At 49.3% G+C, this 14,115-nt stretch overlaps 1 protein-coding gene across 6 annotated transcripts in view; it reads right to left on the bottom strand.

Moving 5' to 3' along the window:
• The window catches only part of SLC7A7 (solute carrier family 7 member 7), a 35,112-nt gene extending 20,997 nt beyond the window's left edge, over window positions 1-14,115 (bottom strand). Inside the window, exons 1-2 of one of the 6 annotated variants that reach the window (XM_041758557.1) lie at window positions 13,973-14,115; window positions 9,124-9,658 (exon numbers count right to left, since the gene is read on the bottom strand). In XM_041758557.1, the coding sequence (XP_041614491.1) occupies window positions 9,124-9,616 (493 nt within the window). In that variant the 5' untranslated portion in view covers window positions 9,617-9,658; window positions 13,973-14,115. Of the gene's footprint in view, window positions 1-9,123; window positions 9,659-10,281; window positions 10,455-10,648; window positions 10,672-10,961; window positions 11,698-13,637; window positions 13,660-13,783; window positions 13,874-13,972 lie in introns of those variants that run through there. The other 5 variants (XM_041758561.1, XM_041758563.1, XM_041758558.1 and 2 more) reach the window with 5 other exon arrangements.

Genomic DNA, 14,115 nt, shown 5'->3' with positions numbered 1-14,115 from the left:
TCGGGATCCCTGGGTGGCGCAGCGGTTTAGCGCCTGCCTTTGGCCCAGGGCACGATCCTGGAGACCTGAGATCGAATCCCACGTCGGGCTCCCAGTGCATGGAGCCTGCCTTTCCCTCTGCCTGTGTCTCTGCCTCTCTCTCTCTCTCTCTCTCTGTGTGACTATCATAAATAAATAAAAAAAAAATTTAAAAAAAAAAAAAATAATAAGTTCTTTCCTCCTCTCTTGCTACAACCTGTCCCAAGATCATTTCATCTGCTGATTTCAATGACCATCTCTATACCGATTATTCCCAAAAGTATATCACCAGCCCAACTGTTGTGATTTCAGATACATATGGATACCCAACCACCTACTGGACATCAGCAGGTGCACACTCAACCTATCCTAAACCTATCCTATCAATTTCTCTGAACCTACTGCTCCCTTAGTCTAACTCCCTGTAAGTAACTGGCATCACCATCCACCCAGGTGCCTGAGCCAGAAACCTGCCCATCCTATCCTCCTCAACCTCTATTCATATCTAATCAGTGTCCAAGTCTTAAACCAATCTTCTCATCTCTCCGCCCATTACTTTAGTCCAAGTCACCATCATCGCTCACTGAGATCATGGCAAGAGCTTCCTAACTGGTCTCCCTGCTTTCAGTTCTGCAAACTGAAGTCCGAGTAATCTTTCTAAAAATCACAAATGACCTTAAGAGGTTTTTCACTGTCTTAGGAGAAAGCCCACCAAACTCCTTAATTTGGCTTGTGCAACAGACTATATTTTCCAAAGATGTCTCAACAATATCTGCCAACCCATATACTTTTTATACAATGTGACTTTAACATTCTGACCATCCAGAAGTAGGGTCTGTGCCTCTTCTCTTAAGAATAGAGAGTCTCCTATGAATGTTTCTACCTATAGAGTACAGCAGGAAGATGCCCTGTGATTTCAGAGGCTAGGTCATAAAAGGCAACACAGCTTTTCCTTTGGTTGGTTGCCTACATTCTTAAAGTCTTCAGCTGCCAAGTAAACAGTTTGATTGCTATGGGGCTGCCATTATGTGAGGAAACTCAACATGGTCCATATGGAGAGACTACATGGAAAGACCCATCTAGCACAACTTGAAGAGAAAAAGATGCCCAGGTAGGCCCCATCTTCTTCAGCACTCTCTTGTTCTAGCTCCTGCCACCATCTGACTACAACCACATGAGGCCCTCAGCCAGCACTACCCCACATAGCCCTTTCCAAATTCCTGAGCTACAGAAACCATAAAAGAATAAAATGGCTGTGAGGCACCTGGCTGGCTCAGCCAGTAGAACAGACTCCTACTAATCTTGAGGTTGTGAGTTCAACCCCCACATTGGATGTGGAAATTACTTTAAAAATGAATGAATAGGGGCACTTGGGTGGCTCAGTCAGTTAAGCATCTGCCTTCAGCTCAGGTCATGATCTTGGGGTCCTGGGATCAAGACCAATGTTGGGCTCCCTGCTTTGCAAGGAGTCTGCTTCTCTTTCTCCCTCTGCCCCTCCCCATCCTGCTGCTTATTCTTTCTCTCAAATAAAATCTTTAAAAATAAATGAATGAATGAAATGGCTGTTAGTCTACGCCACTAAATTTTAAGTGATTTGTTATATAACAATAATAATTAGAACAGTTTAAAAAGCCCTGAACATGGTACATCTAGGTGGATCAGCAGTAGAGTGTCTACTTTTGGCTCAGGGTGTGATCGTGGAGTTCTGGGATCGAGTCCCACATTGGGCTCCCTGCACGGAGCCTGCTTCTCTCTCTGCCTGTGTCTCTGCCTCTGTAGGTCTCTCATGGATAAATAAATAAAATCTTTTTAACTAATTAATTAATTAAGCCCTGAACAACCTATCCTACCAAGTCCACCTACCGCTACAGGCCAGCTCTCAACATTTCCTACCTTAAACTCAATACTGCAGCCCACCCTGAACTCCTTTATTGAAAGGAGTCTCAAAAATGTCCTTCTTTGTCTTTGAGTTTTCATACATTCTGTTCTTGCTGCCCGAGATGCTCCTCTGCCCTCTCTACTTGTTTAATTCATCATTCAAGTGTCAAACTTCCTTATGGAAAGTCTCTAAACTCCTAGGCTAACATGGGTTTCCCCTTGTGGCTCCCTGCACCTCAGAAATCACAACACTCATCATAATCCATTGTAATCTTGTAGTGGGCTGCCCATCCTGCCCCCCGCCCAACACGCTCATGCACGCGTGCGCATACACACACACACACGCACACACACCCAAGAGCTCCATAAAGATGAGTAGTGCTGGGAAAATGAACATTCGACAGATATTCACAATGCACTTGCCAATCTCCTGCCCATCTGAGCTCCAAGTCCATCTACTATCCTACAAACTTTTTTTTTTTTTTAAGATTTTTATTTATTCATGAGAGACACAGAGAAAGAGCCAGAGACATAGGCAGAGGGAGAAGCAGGCTCCTTGCAGGGAACCTGATGTGGGACTTGAACCCGGGACCCCAGACCATGCCCCTAGCAAAAGACAGATGCTCAACCACTGAGCTGGGCGTCCCCCTACAAATACATTTCAAATTCAACATGATTCCATCCTCCCCACCCCATAAATGATGCCCCCACCTACCAACTGCCCAAACCAGAAACCTCAGCTTTTCATTCAAGCAATCTTTAGCAAGCTGCTCATTTTGTTTCTATGCTGGGAATACAGTGGATCATAAGACAGGCTTAGCCCTTCTGGCACAGAATTTACAGGCTGGTGAATGTTTTCCTCATCACCTACCTCTCTCTTACACCAGACATTCCAATGAGTCTTATTGGTTATATTGATTATACCTTCTAAATTGCTCTCCTATCTGTCCTTTCCTGGAGACATCATCTCCTAAGTAAGCCACACTCCCCCACTGCCACTGCCCTCGTTCAGGCTTCTGTCGTGTCCTGCCTGGATTGCCACAAGAGCTTCCTAATCTGCGTCTCTGCCACCAGCCTTGCTCCTATGTCCCACCCCAGCTACGTTGTTTCCCTGCTTAAAACCCTTCTGTGGCTCCTCTTATGCTTTAGGGTAAACTCTAAACTCCCTAGGAACATTTGCCGCGGGCTCTAGCCCCCTGCCTCCCTTTGTCCCCTCACATCCCACAACCGCCCCACAAACCCCACAGCCCATACTTTTTCTCACCTTTGTGCTTTACGTTGCCTTTCCCTGTGCCTAGAATGTCCTTGCCCCTCCTTCATTCAACATATTTATTGAGTACCTAGCAGATGCCAGGCACTGTTCTAGGTGGAGATTCAGCAGTGAGCAAAGCAAAGTGCTTACTTTGTGTTGTTTATTATACTCTAGAGGGAAAGACAGACAACAAACAAGTAAATAATTAATGTGAGGTGGTGACAAGTGCTATAAAGGAAAACAAAACAGGATGGGAAACTACAAGTGACTGCTTTAGATAGGCTAAGTCTCTGGTGAGATAATATCTATACAGACATGAATGGACTAGGGGGATACGCTCTGATGGTGTCCGGGGAAAGAGCCTTCCCAGCAGAAGGAAGGATAAAGTACAAAACCCCTGAGGCAGAAACAGGCCAGGCAATCCAGAGGAAAAGCAAGAGGGCTGGTGGAGGTGGAACAGAGTGAGGATGAGGGAGGTCTGAGAGAAGTCAGATGCAGCAGACTTTGCAGGCCACGGTGAGTGCGCACTTCAATCACGCCTTGACTCCATCTCATCCTTCAGTGCTGAGTGCAGGCATCTCCTGAGTAAGACGACCTCCACCGGCTCCCAGCACTGACCATATATATATATAGTAAGTTTGACTACTTTTTGCCTGTCTCCACTACCACATCATGAGTTCCCTACTCTACCTCTCAGCTCCATATTTTATAGAGCCCATCACGTTCAGTAAGTTCTTCTCCAGTGGTCAAAACTTTCTTCCTGGGCAGCCCCGGTAGCGCAGCAGTTTAGCGCTGCCTGCAGCCCAGGGTGTGATCCTGGAGTCCCAGGATCGAGTCCCACGTCAGGCTCCCTGCATGGAGCCTGCTTCTCCCTCTGCCTGTGTCTCTGCCTCTCTCTCTCTCTCTCTCTCTGTGTGTGTCTCTAATAAATAAAATCTTAAAAAAAAAAAAAAAAAAACTTTCTTCCTTTCTTCTGATTCTATGCCCTGCAAGCAATCCCCTGATGATTTGATGGGTTTCCCAGGGAGTATGGTATTAGGAAGTCTTGACAGTGAATACACATACCTTCTGGTCATTAGAAATTACACATGGGGGATCCCTGGGTGGCGCAGCGGTTTGGCGCCTGCCTTTGGCCCGGGGCGCGATCCTGGAGACCCGGGATCGAATCCCATGTCGGGCTCCCGGTGCATGGAGCCTGCTTCTCCCTCTGCCTGTCTCTGCCTCTCTCTCTCTCTCTCTCTCTGTGTGACTATCATGAATAAATAAATAAAATCTTTAAAAAAAAAAAAAAAAGAAATTACACATGGATGCTCACTATCAACGTTCATAGGCTGGAATCTTCTTTTACACATCAGTTTCTTTTTTTTTTTTTTTTTTTTTCCTTCATCAGTTTCTTTTTCAGATAAGTAGGACTCAGTTGATGGGAAAATGACTGACTCTGGGTCATGATGATCCAAGGCAGGAAATGCTCTTGGAAGGGCCATGTAAGCAGCCCAGCAGAAGTCCCAGATGCCCCCCTGCTCATCACTCAGGCCCCATCACTGCCCACCTGTGCAAGCCTGAACCCTTAGCATTCCCTCTGAGTGCTTCCCAACACACACAGTCCTATCCAGAAGTTCTAGAAATTCCACCTTATAACGATTTATCTATTCCCTCATCTCTGGTCCAAAGGCCTCGCCCACAGTGCAGGCTTCGCTATCCTTCATATGGACTCAGGTTTCAGTTCCCTAAACCAGCCTGCTTACCTTCTGACTCTCACGCTTGCCAAAAACACTCCATGTGGCCACCAGAGTCCTTCTTCCAAGCAAATCTGATTTTGCTTCCCCAGTTACATTCAACAGTTTCCAGATAAACTCTAACCTATTTAGACAATGTATAAATCTGTCCTGGAGCTGGCCCTGGGCTACAATTTCCAGTCTCTACCTTCTCACCCTCTCCTACCCCACATTCCAGCCATTCCAACTACCTGGAATTCCCTGAACATTCCATGTCTTTTTGCACCTCCACACCTTTTCACATACAGTTCCTTCTGTGAAAAGTGTTGTAGGAGACAGCTATATACCTTTCCAAGATTCAGTTTAGACATCATGGTCTCTGTGATGTCTTCCTAAGCTCTCTTTCCCCACAGGAAGAAAGTTGTCCTGCTCCTATGGTGCCACTATCACCACACTCATTATATTGCATGACAATTATTTGTCAACCTATCTGTCTCCCTCCTCAACTATGGATGGCAAGGGTCATATATTTCTTGCTTCCAAGCACTACGTGGTATACCTAGCACAGTGTGCCCTAAGTGTTCTCTGTTTGAATGAATGTTCTGTATTAAATCCCTTCTCTTGCTACATTCAAAGATTTAGCCTCAGTCCTCACTTTGTGTATAAGTTGTTGGCCTATATTTGACAACTCTGGTAGAGGGGTACCTCAACCAGTGGTTGAGTATACTATGCCTTTGGCTCAAGTCATGATCCCAGGGTTCTGGGATCAAGTCCCTCAACCAGCTCTCTGCAGGGAGTGTGCTTCTCCCTCTGCCTATGTCTCTGCCTCTCTCTGTATGTCTCTCGTGAATAAATAAATTTTTTTTAAATCTTTGACAGCTCTGGTAGAGTGACAAGTGCACCAGACCTGTGTTTGAGGGAGGGCTCACTAGCTGCATGACGCTAGGCAAGCGCAGGGATGGTTTATTTCCAGGCTACTGTGCAGATGAAGTGAGATTTGGTGAAAACCATAAGTCATGACTCAAGTGTAACATATTGATGATTATTACATTTAAAATCACTCTCTGGGCAGCCCTGGTGGCTCAGCAGTCTAGCGCCACTATCGGCCCAGGGCGTGATCCTGGAGACCCTGGATCAAGTCCCGTGTCAGGCTCCCTGCAAAGAGCCTGCTTCTCCCTCAGCCTGTGTCTCTGCCCACTGCCCCCTCTCTATGTCTCTCATGAATAAATAAATAAAATCTTTTAAAAAATAAAATCACTCTCTTTCTTGTCTGCTTCTAGGCTTACCTTCTGACTTTCTCCTGAATGGCTATGGTTAGATAAATGAGATATTACTGCATAGGTGGTATATGGACAGAACGTCTTCCCACATCTCTGTATCTAATGCGCTCATTAGAGAAGATTAAAGGAAGAAACTCATGAATCATATGTCCCTAAATTCTTACTTACAATCTTGGTTGCCCTCTGAACCTCTTCCAGATCTCTAGGTCCCTCGGAAGTTATTAGAGACAGAACAAAGTCCTAGAAGCAGCCAAGAGAGAAAGTAATTTAAATACGATCATCAATACCTTCCACTTGGGTCATGATTTATGGTTTTCACCGAATCTCACTTCATCTGTGCAGTAGCCTGCAAGTAAAACAGAAGTTGCATCTTGCCTAGGGTAACACAACTCTTGAGCCCAGCCTCAAACACAAGTCTGGTGCATTTGTCACTCTACCAGAGTTGCATCAAATATATGCCATAAATCCATGCACAAAACTGTGTCTTTTATTAACTGGGGGATTCTGCAGCCTAATCATAACTGTGGCTACTTCGAATGTGTTCTTACAAGGGTGTACCTGCATGTACAAAAGTTTGAGGACATTACAAGGGAAAGGAGGGAATTACTGAGTGGGGAAAAATTAGAGAGGAAGACAAACCATGAGAGACTCCTAACTCTGGGAAACAAAGGGTTGTAAGGGGAGGCGGCTAGGGATGGGGTAACTGGGTGATGGGCACTAAGGAGGGCACCTGATGGGATGAGCACTGGGAGTTACACTATATGTTGGCAAATTGAATTTAAATTTTAAAAAATGTTTTTAAAAGTTAAAAAAGAAAAGTTTGAGGACATCTCTGTTCCCAAGGTAGACACAGCAAATTTAAAAGGGGTGACTGATGGAGGTAGGGACGATGCCAGAATCAAGTAACAATAGCTGTCAGATGACATAAATTGAAACCATCAAGAATGAAACCTGATGCACTGAACTCGGGTCAGCACTCTGAAGGCACCGAGGAAGTAAACACTCATCGCCACCCCAGCGGCCTGGAAAGGCACAATTGTACAATTGAGATGCGCAATGGTGACTGAGTCACCAAAAGAAATGCCAAGTCATGAAGGCAAGCAGACATATCGTTGGTTTTAATGAGATCGCAACAAAGATAATTAAAATAATAGAATCCTATGGCTTAAAGGGATGCAGCCATCTTGGAAATTTTACTTAGATGGAATAATCCTTATGCCACCCAAGCTAAGTAATTGCATTCCCGCATTTGAGGGCACCGCAAGACAGATCCTAAAATTAGTTTCACCAGTAAGTCAACCTACCAGATCATCTGTAAATGATACAAGAGAAATTACAGATCTCATTAAGACCTCAAGGGAAAACCTCCTTCTTGTAACTCACAGCAATGCTTTCCACCTCTCCTTGATTGCTGCCCTGCGGGACAACCATCCCCATACACAAAGATGAGTCCAAGCCACACACTGATGCACAAAGCATAGGGGGGCCCCCACACCCAGGTCTCTGCAACCGAAAAAGGCTGGAGAGGAAGCTGAGGAGTAAGATGGGGCAGTGGAGAAACCTCAAGAAAAGGAGATATAAGACTGACTGGCGGGATCCCTGGGTGGCGCAGCGGTTTGGCGTCTGCCTTTGGCCCAGGGCGCGATCCTGGAGACCTGGGATCAAGTCCCACGTCGGGCTCCCGGTGCATGGAGCCTGCTTCTCCCTCTGCCTATGTCTCTGTCTCTCTCTTTCTCTCTGTGTGACTATCATAAATAAAAAAAAATAAAATAAAAAATAAAAAAAAAGACTGGCCAGCATTTATCCAGGGAGCGATTGCTCCTGCTACAAAACGCCTGCATTCCACAGCTGCTGCCACCATCGCCTGGGTAGTCGCTCCTTAAAATGACAAAAGTTCTGAGCTTCTCCACAATTGGGGCATGGAAAGGGTCTCCAAGGTTTCAGCGTAGGAGGACATTTTTCCAGAAAAGAGGCACCTGACCGAGAGGGCTGAGGAGGATCAGCTTCTTGGTACCACCAATGTGTCTTTGTTGAATGTGCAGGTTTAAATGCGTTATTTATGAGACAGAGCAGAAGTCAAGGTGGATTGAAATGACAGTTTTAAGAATCCAGCCCATAGAAAAACTGATGGAAATGCAATAGGATATTCACTGGAGCATTACCTGTATGACCGAAAAACTGGAACCAACTTAAATGGCCACTAATAGAGAACAGATTCGTTAATTAAACAATACACCCTTAAAATTATAGAAAAAAAGTTCATAAGATACCATGAAGTAAAAGAAGTAGATTTCTAAGTAGAAAACGCTACTGGTAAATTTCTGGGGAAAAGGCAAAATCTGCAGGACTATATGTGTACAACATCCCATTTTTTAAAAACAGAACAAAACTATGCTTGAGGGACACCTGGATGACTTGGTCGGTTAAGCATCTGATTCTTGGGTCTCAGCTCAGGTCTTGATCTCAGGCTCAAGAGTTCAAGCCCCACATTGGGCTCCACACCCAGTGTGGAGCCCACTAATTAATTAACATATTAATTAATAAAACACACTTCTACACTTCTTGAAGGAATTAGAAAAAGTCATAAAGGGCATACAAACTGCTAATGGAGCTCACCATGGGAAGATGGAGTGAAAGGTAAATTGTTCTCTTTGTTTGTTGCTCATTTCTGTCTGTTTTTACACGTTGCTACCATTTGAATTTTCCCAGAAAGCATACACTAATGCAAAAACAACAGGAGGGGGCTGGATGGCTCAGTAGTAGGTAGAACACACAACTCTTGATCTCCGGGTTGTAAATTCAAGCCCCACATTGGGGATAGAGATTACTTAAAAATAAAATATTTTTAAAATAATAATAAAAACATTAAGGGTGTTTGAGGCATTCCCTTCCAGCTCCTCCTCCCTGGCTTACTGGACTCACGTCCCACCCAGCCTGCCCTGGTGCTCCAGCCCACACCTCCTGCCCTGGCCCCACTTACAGACACAGGCAGCAGCCAGCAGGCGCCCAGCAGCATAGGGGGCGAAGCAGCTCGGGAAGAGGGGCTGCACCATGTAGTTGGCAAAGGTGATAGCAATGATGGCCTGACTGGTGGGCTCAATGATGAGGAGTGAGGTCCAGAGCCGGATGAAGGCAAGGAATCCCCCGAAGGCCTCAAGGATGTAGGCATAGCTGGCCCCAGATTTTTTAATGGTGGTGCCCAATTCCGCATAACAAAGAGCTCCAAAGACAGAGAAGAGGCCCCCAACAGCCCAGATGACCAGGGAGAGGCCAAAGGAGGCGCTGTACATGAGCACCCCCTTGGGGGAGACAAAGATGCCGGAACCAATCATGTTCCCCACGATCAGGCAGACGCCATTAAGCAGCGAGATCTCCTTCTTCAGTTTTACCCGCTCCGGGCTGGCTTCATCCGCCAAAGAGGAGGCATCCCCCTCTCGCTGGGAGGCCACTTCATACTTAATGCCCTCGGCCATGGCGGAAGAGGAGAAAGCCGTCACCAGCTTCTTGGCATGCCTCTACGGAAGAGAGAGAAAGATCTAGATCAGATGGTTGGCAATTACATAGAACTCTTGCCCATAGTGGTCAACATGGGCAACGTCCTGTCCCCCCAACTCTCAGAGCCCTCGCTCGCCTCCCACCTCCCATTAACGCCTCTTCCCCAGTCTGCTCATTAAAATAACTCCAACGGGGGGCACCCGGGTGGCTCAGGGGTTGAGTGGTTGAGGTCGGCGGCTCAAATGGAGATCCCGGGGTCCCGCATACCACTCCCTGCAGGGAGTCTGCTCCTCCCCCTCCCTCAGCCCATCCCTCAGCTGGAGCTAAGCTCTCTCTCACTCACTCTAATAAAAATAAAATAACCCCAAGTGAAATTTTTAAGGGAAAGCACTCATTCCCTAGAGAGAAAGCGGCTGTTTCTCCTCATTAGGATGGTGCTGCCCACCAGATTTACAAAATAGAAACCTAAATCCTGGTTCTACTTGAGTCTGCTTCGATAGAAGGCAAGTTGGCAGTTCCCAGGTATAACCATCATGATTCAAGTCTGCGTTTTTCAGCCTCACCCCAAAAGAGTCTGTCTACCTTCTAATTTCAGTCTCATCTATGATCTATGCTCAGCTGCAATGTTAGGAACCAGCCTTACAAGCAGCCTATCTGTGGGTTCTCCTCACAAACTTCTCTTCCCCCCTCAAGGACAGTGTCTCTGGCTTCAGGGATCTCTTGCTGGAAACCTAGAACAGACACCCCCACCCCACACACACACCCCCGATCAGGGAGCCTCTCTTAACCGCCCTTAGGTGAAGTGGGTTGGCCTAGCAAAGCCCAAGCAGCCCCGCCCCGCCTGGAAGCAAAAGGACAGATTATTCTCCTCTTTTCCTTGCTTTTCCTTCCCAGACATCTTTCCCAGCCCCTAGTAATCCAGGTCTCCTGCTGTCAACTTCCTCACATCCGCGTAGTTGCATCACCCAAAGTATGAGTGAGAGAAGGGTGATCCAAAGGGACTGCCCAACCTCAAGATGATTGGAGGCAGCTGATGATGGCTCCCCACCCAGGAACTACAGCTGGAGAGACGGCACCCAAAGACGCAGCGCACCCAAAGACGCAGAGCGGAGGCAAGGAAGTCGCTGAAGCATCCGCAGGTGCCTGGCAGCGCAGAGCAGGAGACAGGTAGGGAGGAAGAGAGGAGAGGCTGCTCCAGCAAGGGGAGAGGTACCAGCGCCATAGGCACTGGGGAGAGGAAGTGACTGGACAGCACAGGGCTGGGCAAGGTGAGCCGGGATGGGGGGCGAGCAGGGGTTGGGGGAAGCACACTCACTCCCTCACCCTGGGTTTCAGCAGGTTCCCGCTGTGGCAGTCACAGGCACGCAGCGCCTAGGAACTGTGGCCTGACCACTCCTCCTTTTCAACCAGCAGTAAAAGGAAAGGCCAGGCAAATGCTTACGGATTTAAATCAAATCGAGAAGTTAAGATGGGTGGAGGGAGTGAGGGAGGAGGAGAGGAGTGTTAAGCAACTGTCTGGGTCCAAGGTTCACTGGCCTTTCACATCTGCAAAAGGGGCAGCTAGGAGCTCTTGGCTCAGCACTTTCCATGATAAGAAGGCACTCTCAGGAATCTCCTTTGTCAGCGCTGCTCCAGGACTCAGAAGAAATGACGGTGGCCAGGTGCAATTTCTGCAGCCCCAGGGAAGCTGGCCTGGAGGCAAGTAGCTAAAAAGGAATGCACAACCCTCTGTCCTGCAGGCCTCACCCTCGCCCCAACTCCCCTAACAAGAAAGAAGAAAGGCAGGGAGGTGGCAAGTGCGCCATAAAAGGTGTCTTGCTGTGAAGGAAATGTAAGTGCAGTCCCCACGCCTCGCCTCATGGTCTTGTGATGGGCCTCCTAAGAGAGGAACTCTGCACACTTCCCTTCAGACCCAGGGCGGAGCCTCAAGCTATTTCCAAGGAAACAGGGTCAAGAAATGAGACTCAAAGCCCTGGCTGTATCCCCTCCCCACTTTCATCCTTAAGAGAAACCAGATATTCCTATAAACACCTTCCCCCAATACTAGATTACTCCAGTTTCCTAAAAATATGAGGAAAGTGGCGCAGCGGTTTAGCGCCGCCTGCAGCCTGGGGTGTGATCCTGGAGATCCAGTCCCACATCAGGCTTCCTGCATGGAGCCTGCTTCTCCCTCTGCCTGTGTCTCTGCCTCTCTCTTTGCTCTCTCTGAATGAATAAATAAATAAATCTTTAAAAAAATATATATGAGGAAAGTAGATTTCATTGAGCTTTCCTGGACACATAGGCCCAGAACAGACAGAAGTGAAGCATTTTTTTGAAATCACATATTCTATCTTCATAGTCTATTTCATTCTGATAATTCTGGGTCTCTTTTACCAACAAAAATACATCCTATCCATTCTGAAATCTGTCGGTTCCTTCCCACAGTCTTTCTAACCCTCTCTGGTTATTCTACAACCAGAGAACGAAGATCTAAAGATCCCCAAGGGGTGGGAGGGTGGCTTCTCTCTACCCTATGACTTTGCATTCGAGCCCCTTATTATTATTACTTTAAACTGGGAGGAATATCCTGGTGTCAGCCTTCCCAGAGACCATGCTTCTCCCAAGCCATCCTCACAAAGAGCTGGAAATCCCTCCAGAGGAAACTCGTTTTCTTCCAGCTGCCCTCCCCAGGCTCCTAGGATAGCTGCCCTTTGGGAGCAGTTACCCGGGGCCAGACACACCGCTCAGCTCCCAATGCCCTATCTCATCCAATCCTGCCCGCAGCCCCTTCAGCAGGCACCAAGTCCCAGCCGGGGTGCCAGACCGGCGCGGGAGGCAGGGACCGTCTCCCCGGCCCGGCCCGGCCCGGCCCGCCCCCTCAGAGGGGAAACAGCGCAGGTGGCTCCCTCTTGAATCACCTGGGGGCCTCTGCCACCCCGGCCTGCAGCCTAGGCTGACGACCCCCGCAGAGCCGGCCGCCTCCCTGCCGCCCCCCCTTCCATCCCTTCGCAGGGGTGAGGGGCGACCACGGCCCTCCGGGCAGCCGGGCCACCGCTGCGCTGCCCACTGCTCAGCAAACAAAACCGCACGGAAACACACCCACACACCCCGCCTGCCATTTTAAGACCGAACCTAGTGGCACCGAGGGGTGGGCCCAGCGTCCTAATGGAACGCCAAGGAAAGGAACGCGGGGGGACGAGGCAAGGGGAAACCGAGAGAGCAGGCGAGGTGCGGGGCTCGGCCCCAGGCTGGGAGAAGCCGGCGGAGCCCAAGGGGATCACCGGGGGCCGAGGCCCACTCCCGCCCACAGCGCACCCTGGCGGCCGCCCCGGGAGGTGCCGCCAGCGCCAGCGCCTCGCCCACCGCCGTCCGCACCGCACCGGCTGCACCCGGGAGGCCATCCTTGGAGAACAGATGCCCCCTCCTTCCTCAGCCACTGCGTAGCCCAGCGGCCACGGCACGGAGGCACCGTCTTCCGCAGCCCACGTCCCTCCCTGAGACTGGTTCTCAGGCAGTAAGTAATTCCACCATTCCCCCAGCGGGGACCCGCCTCTCCCAAAGGGCGCTCCCAGCCCTAGGATTTACAGGAGAGCCTCGTAGAGTGTGGAACCTAGGGGGCATCAGCGTTCCTGATACACAGCACCGCATCCTCTTCCTGCCTGAGGTGCACCTTCATCATCTCTAAGGACCTCGTGGAGGTCCCAGGGCAACACTCAGCCTATGGGTGAAGTTTCAGATTCGGGGGTTCCGGGAACACAGGCACAGGGCCTCCCCCCCCCCCCCCATGCCCAGCACATCAGCCAGTGGAGCCCACCCCCTCCCCCGGCCCCAATCCCACCCTGAATGGCAACTCCAAGGCATGCTTCCTCCAGGAGCCAGCCCACAGTCCGGGGTCTTGGCTGCTCCGTCAAGCTCAAGTGAGAAGACACTTTCTACCCCAGGCACCCGGTGTCCTGCCTTCCTAACTCCAACTGGTCTGTGCTGCCTCCCCTAACAGCATGAACAGAAAATACGTACAGTGAGCCGCAGCTGGATGCCCCCATCACCCCAAGCTGGAAGCTCAGCTCCTCCCTCCCCAGCTCTCCATTTGTTTTTCTATGTCCCACTGTGGCTAGATAGTCCCTTTAAAGAAAAAAAAAAAAGTGAAACAAGAAATTGTTTACTCCTGTGGCCAGGGCTCCCACCAGCGTAGGGCTGAAGTCTGTGGGCAGAAGGCTCTGCCCCGGGAGGGCCGGGCCAGGACCCGGAGACTACAGCCTCTTGGGTGTCCAACCGGCCACTTTTCAGGACGCTCAACTCCATCCTCCTGCACTTCCCCTCTCGCCCTCACTCCCGCCTCTCCCACCCCTTACCTGTCCCGTGACCTTTGGGCAGGTGCGAGGAGGAGGGGCTACGCTGGGGGGCGGGGGAGGGGAAGGTGCTAGGAAGGGAAGCCGGCTAAGGCTCGAGCTGCAGCAGCTGCCGACTGCGAGGAGCAGAAAAGGCAGAGGGTGAC

This window comes from Vulpes lagopus, chromosome 6 (genome assembly GCF_018345385.1).
Source record: "Vulpes lagopus strain Blue_001 chromosome 6, ASM1834538v1, whole genome shotgun sequence".
NCBI lineage: Eukaryota > Metazoa > Chordata > Mammalia > Carnivora > Canidae > Vulpes > Vulpes lagopus.
This window is presented reverse-complemented; position numbering and strand designations above follow the sequence as displayed.